Source organism: Zootoca vivipara, chromosome 2, assembly GCF_963506605.1.
Source record: "Zootoca vivipara chromosome 2, rZooViv1.1, whole genome shotgun sequence".
NCBI lineage: Eukaryota > Metazoa > Chordata > Lepidosauria > Squamata > Lacertidae > Zootoca > Zootoca vivipara.
This window is the reverse complement of record NC_083277.1, coordinates 6,547,860-6,554,020: the sequence shown is the minus strand read 5'-3', so window position 1 is coordinate 6,554,020 and position 6,161 is coordinate 6,547,860. Positions and strand designations below refer to the sequence as shown.

The window sequence follows — 6,161 nt, the reverse complement described above, 5'->3', positions numbered from 1 at the left end:
GGCCGAATAAAAGGGTTCGACTTTAAAAAATAAAAAGTAGAGCACGGTTGGTCACACCTGTCTGATCCAGTGGTTCCCAAACCTTCTCGGGTCACCTTGGTTCCAGAAACTCATTCTGAGTGCCCCCCCCTCCCCATGAGAAAGCGCCATTCAGAATAGTGGTTTTGCAGGAAGATAACAGTACAGATGCAAAACAGTAACATTTATTCAATGTGCACATTTATTCAAAACTATCTAGTTTAACGATTCAGGTAGGTAGCCGTGTTGGTCTGATGCAACTGAAATTTAAAAAAAATGCCCAGTAGCACCTTAGAGACCAAGTTTGTTTGTTCTGGGTATAAGCTTTTGTGTCTATCTGAAGAAGTGTGCTTGCACACGAAAGCTTATACGTACCCAGAACTTAAGTTTTATTTATTATCTAGTTTAATGAATCGACAAACTTGATCCAGCGATACCGGCTTTGTAAAGTCTGCCAGTCATTTACACCCCCAGGGCTCCGCTGAAAGCCGCAAGGATGCTGAGTTGTGTGGTCCGTGAGTCAGCATGCCACTGCCCCTTTTTAAGGACAAAGGTATTCTAAGAATCTACGGAGGGGTGGGGGGTGGCGAGTCCGAAGATCCGGAAGAATAGTGTTTTAATTTTAACAATTGTAAGAATTTTATTTGTGTGAAAGGATTTGTAAAACCAAATGTAACTTTTGCAAAACTGGCTATTGGCAGAGAAACCTCTTGCGAATACTCTCGACTTCTTCATTCCTAACAGCAAATGGATTCTCTTTTTTTTTTTGAACATACTTTTTATTAATTTTACAAAATACAAAAAAACAAAAAAAACGGTACATACTTAAACCCCTTTTCCACCTCCTTCCTACCCACCCACATGGGTCCTCCCCTGCCACAGAAGTATCCCATGTATGTGGACAGTCAGAGATGGTCCATTTTATGCTTGGATTTCTGTCCCCCTCCCCCTCCCCTGACCCCAAAGCCCCCCCTGCCACCAGGGAGCTCCAGCAAACCAGGGCAGTACGCAGGAGGACATCCATCCAACCATCTATTGTCATACCAAAAAAAGAAAAAAAATAGAAATAGAAAAAAGGGAAAAAAGAAAGGGCAGAAAAAAGAAAAAAACAATACAAAACAGAAAAATTTTTCTTACATTCATAGTTGTAAAACCATATTTTGTGGGCTTCCCCTCCCTTCCCCGGTTTTCCTCCCTTTTTTATCATCTGCAACAGTTTCTTACTTTATAAAAATACACCTTTGTATCTTATACAACTTATAAATCAATTGTTAACATTTTCATCTAATACTCAAATCACTGAAAAATCAAACTCCCATTTTCTCTTCCCGTGCCTAATTTTTTTCTCCCTCTATAAGCCTCCATATTTACACATTTTCCAAAATCCATTCACTTTTAAAACCATAACTATTCTCAATTTAACCTTACATCCCCGATACCGGCTCCACCCCCCCAATCCAGCAAATTCCAAAATCAGCAGACCAGTTATAAACCTGTTAATCCATCCTTATAATCACAACATCCCTTTCCCTTCACCCCACCCCCTGTTTACAGTCTTTTACCATCCAGGCCACCATACAGGACCCCTGGATTTCTTCTCTTCTCTGCATATTTTTTCCTTCTTCCCTGTGGGCGTTCTGGAGTTCCAAAAATACCAATCGTGCCCCCCTCAAAAGCAGGGCACTCCATCCAACTTTTTGTAGAGTAGAGTCATCATTTTTTCCATGGTGTGCTTCATTTTGTGTTGAATCATCACAGTCCTCATCTTCATCTTTTCCTTCCAAATCATAGTTATCATCATTGTCATTCTCACATTCATCTTTTTCAGTGTCAAAAGCATCTCCTAAAAAATCATATTCCGCCATCACCATCTGAAATTTTTCCTGTAACTCTTGCCGTCTTGTCTCCTCTTGACATAGCTCTATTCTTGTTTCCCACATTAAGGTCAAAACAGACCGCTGGAACTCAGGGGAACACTTCTTTGTTGACATAATTCAATCCTGCCAAGGTCAAAACTTGTCACGTGGGGTGGAATATGATCACAGTTTATTTTCTCGACTCCATTTTAACAAGCTGACTGCATTCTTCAAGTCTTGTTAACAATAAAGTTCGAACTCACATTTCACAAGCACTTAAACCAAAAAAGAAATTCCACAAAGTCCAGGAATACCAAGTGAAATAAAAATTGACTTATAAATCCTGATCAACTCACTGGGTTGTCTGGGCTGCCGGCTCCCAAGGGAAAGAAAGGTTTATCTTAGCCTTTACCTCTTGTTGCAGGGCAGTCATAAATCACAGTCTCTCTCCCCTTTTCACCCTGCATCAAAGGGGAGATTCTCTTTGATGCCTTTGAGGGATCCTTTTGAATTACAAATCTTCTGTTTATGGCTTCGGGTTTCTATTTACTGTCTCTTTGTTGCCGTGGGGGGGGGTGGCTTCCTCTTTTCTCCCCTCTCTCCCAGATCCAAATTGTTTTATAATCCAAATCGTGAGGTTACTTACAGTCTTTTCCAATCGTTTTATTTTCGGAAGAATCCAGCGCTCTCCGCCTTCGGCTTGAAGCTTCTCCCTGCTAGAATAACGTTGCCGCTCAAAATGGCCCCCGCGACTTCTACCCTCCTCACTCCGGAGCTCTTATTAGAGCTAACCGAAGAGTTGGGGAGTCCGGATTGGGTCTATGCCGAGCAAATTGCCCCCGGGACGCCCTTCCCGAGGTTCTAAGGGGCGCAGCGTCGCTCTCGCTGCCCTCCCCACTCCTAGCAGAGACGGGCCGTCTCGGAGACGAGACGAAACCCCGCCGATCGGCGTTGGCGCTGAACCAGGAAGCCGCAAATGGATTCTCCAGTGTGAAAACAGGAGTGAAACGGTGGCAGTTTTGTTCCATATTGCAAGCTCTTAGGGGAGGAAAAAGTTTTATTATAAAATATACAAAACACACGTCACAAAATGCACAATATATACACGTAACAGATAATATTCTTCACTGATAAAATGTGTTTCATCAATGGGAGTTACCAACTTAATTTGCATTCATACTATCTTGTTCTTCTTTTACATAGAAGTTAAAAATGCAAGGTAACTCATTAATCCAATGTGCGGTCAGATCACTTTGATATCCATATTACATTGCAGTATGATACAATAATGGCTTTCTACATTGCTCAGATATTTCTTTCTTTTGCCTACCTTCTCATAAATGAGTGGATCCTGTTAACATTACAGCTGAGGCTACATCCAAAACTACATAAATCCATTCCTTTTGTGGAAGAATGCAGGAGAGCCTCCATTTGGCAGCTAGAACTATTCCCACTGTGTGTTTAAATAAAAGATTTACCGCTCATTCCAAAGGGTCCCTTCTTATCGTCAATTTATTTCAGCCACTTACATACCGCTTAACATCAGAGCCTCTAGGTGGTGTGCAATGTAGTTGATACAAGAAAACTAAAACTAACCAGAAAATCGGAACAGCTTAAACACCAGCATTTTCAGGTCATCACTGAGCACAGGAAGCTTAACAAATCTGATCTCAGACCCTATTTTCAAATCAAATCAATAACCTTTATTAGGCATGACAAGTTCAGACCCTATTTTCCAGGAACAGTCCCAGATTTACAGAAGCCGCCCATGTTTCTGATTTGATCCTGGAATGTCCTGCTTTTCCTTAGGAAATCCCTATTTGCATCAGAGAAATGTTGGAGGGTATGGAGTTATGCGCCCCCCGGGCCAAGGAGATAAGTAAATCTACAACCTTTAGAAGACATCTGAAGGCAGCCCTGTACAGGGAAGTTTTTTAAAAAAAGGTTTTATATTTTTATATATCTTGGAAGCAGTCCAGAGTGGCGGGAAATGAAGGACATCCCTATCTTCATTGGAGAAATGTTGGAGGGTATGTGATCTTAACTGGGAGTTCCCCACAATAGCTCCTGATGGAGATGAGCCACAACATCATGAGGGATCGTAACAATGACTGCTTTGAAGACCTCCTTGATCGGGCAGGGATATAAGGAATCAGGCAGTCCTAAGAATATATTGGACCCAGGTTCTTAATACAAGAACCTGTAACTTTTCCCAGCGGACAACCAGCGCAAGCTTTCAAACACCAGAGTTACGTGCTAGCAATAGTCTGTCCCCGCCAGTGAGACAACCAAGTAAAATATATACAGTCGTACCTTGGAAGTCGAACGCATATCCGTTCCAGAAGTCTGTTCAACTTCCAAAACGCACCTTCTGATTGGCTGAAGGAAGCTCTGCAGCCAATCGGAAGCCCCATTGGATGTTCGGCTTCCAAAAATAGTTCGCAAACCGGAACACTTCCGGGTTTGCAGCGTTCGGGAGCCAAAACGTTCAAGAACTAAGCTGTTCGAAAACCAAGGTACGACTCTATTGCAGATACGGAACAGCCAGTATTGATGTTCATCTGAGCTATAACGTTCCCACAGGAATAGGCGATTTTATTTTTCCACCGTGTATGAATGGTGTTTGCATCATTTTCAACAAACACAGATAATATCATGACTTCTGTGGTGCGAGGTACCAGCAATACAAAACATTGTAAACACACACTTTGGGTGGTGTGCAACGTTAGTCCTGCTCAAGAGTAGACCCATTGGAGTTAGTGGATATGATTGGGTTCATTAATTTCAGAGGGTTTACTCTGAGTAGGACTTGAATGCAACTCTTTGAGATGAACATACAGAGATATGCTTGGCCCATTGCCAGTATAAATATGTATATTTCCAATGAGGAGAGTGAAGACAGGTCTCACGCAGATGAAACCCAGGACAGTCACTACCAGTCAATGAAGTCAATATTGAGCTAGATGGATCAGTGTTCTAACTTGGTATAAAGTAGCTTCCTAGGGAAAAATAAATCCTCTTTTAAAATTTACCCACCAATTCAGCTATTGCTATTGATTTAATTCTCTTTGATATGTCAGCAAAAATTGCAATCATGCTTGCAAAACAGCCACAGTCAAATCTCGGTTGTCAAACATAATCCGTTCCAGAAGCCCGTTCGGCATCCGAAATGTTCCGACAACCAAGGCGCGGCTTCCGATTGGTTGCAGGAGCTTCCTGCACTCAAGCGGAGGCTGCATTGGACATTCACCTTCCGAAAAACATTCCAAAACTGGACTGGAGCATTTACTTCCAGGTTTTCCTCTTTTGGGAGCTGAAACATTCCAAAACGGAGGCGTTCGGGATCCAAGGTTTAACTGTATTATACTCCAGTTTGACTTTAGAGCGAAATTTATCTCTCTCGAATTCCTTTTTATATGTCCAGGGTAAGGATTTCAAAGGAATCCTGGAACAGCTCATCTCCAAGCACTTCTACAATTTCCCCCGAGTGCGATTTTTGTGTGTGACAAGTGAGATGTATCTTCCGACTGAAGCTCTTTCCACACTCCAAGCACTGATACGGTTTCTCCCCAGTGTGGATTCGCTGATGACAGCGGAAGTTTGTGCTCCTATTGAAGCTCTTTCCACATTCCAAGCATTGGTACGGTTTCTCCCCAGTGTGAATTCTCTGATGACAGGCAAGGTCTTTGTTCAAGCGAAAGTTCTTCCCGCATTCCAAGCACTGATACGGCTTCTCCCCTGTGTGGATTCTTTGATGGCAAGTGAGGTCTTTGTTCAGAATGAAGCACTTTCCACAGTCCAAACATTTATAGGGTTTCTCCCCTGTGTGAATGCGATGATGAGACGTGAGATATTTCTTCTGGCTGAAGCTCTTTCCACACACTAAGCACTGGTAGGGTTTCTCACCTGTGTGGATTCTCTGATGACCGCGGAGGTTTGTGCTTCGAGTAAAGCTCTTTCCGCACTCCATGCATTGGAACGGCTTCTCCCCCGTGTGAATTATCTGATGATAAGCAAGGTCTCTGTTCAGACTGAAGCTCTTTCCGCATTCCAAACATTTATATGGTTTCTCCCCATTGTGGCTTCTCTGATGGTTTGTGAGACTTGCACTCAGTCTGAAGCTCTTTCCGCACTCCAAGCATTTATGCGGCAGCTGTCCGGTATGCGTTTTGCTCTTTTTGCACCTGTCTCTTTCCAATGACACCTTTGGGAGTCGGTCACGATTATGTTGCGTTTCCCATTCGCCGCCTGCTGTAATGGAGACAGGGAAAGTGATAAGAGCTTGGG

At 42.9% G+C, this 6,161-nt stretch overlaps 1 protein-coding gene across 3 annotated transcripts in view; it reads right to left on the bottom strand.

Moving 5' to 3' along the window:
• Window positions 1–977: 977 nt before the first annotated feature.
• LOC132591164 (zinc finger protein 3-like) overlaps window positions 978–6,161 on the bottom strand; it is a 27,710-nt gene continuing 22,526 nt past the window's right edge. For all 3 annotated transcript variants that reach the window (XM_060269632.1, XM_060269635.1, XM_060269629.1), the window contains one exon: window positions 978–6,125. In XM_060269632.1, coding sequence (XP_060125615.1) covers window positions 5,287–6,125 — 839 coding nt within the window. In that variant the 3' untranslated portion in view covers window positions 978–5,286. The remainder of the gene's footprint in view (window positions 6,126–6,161) is intronic.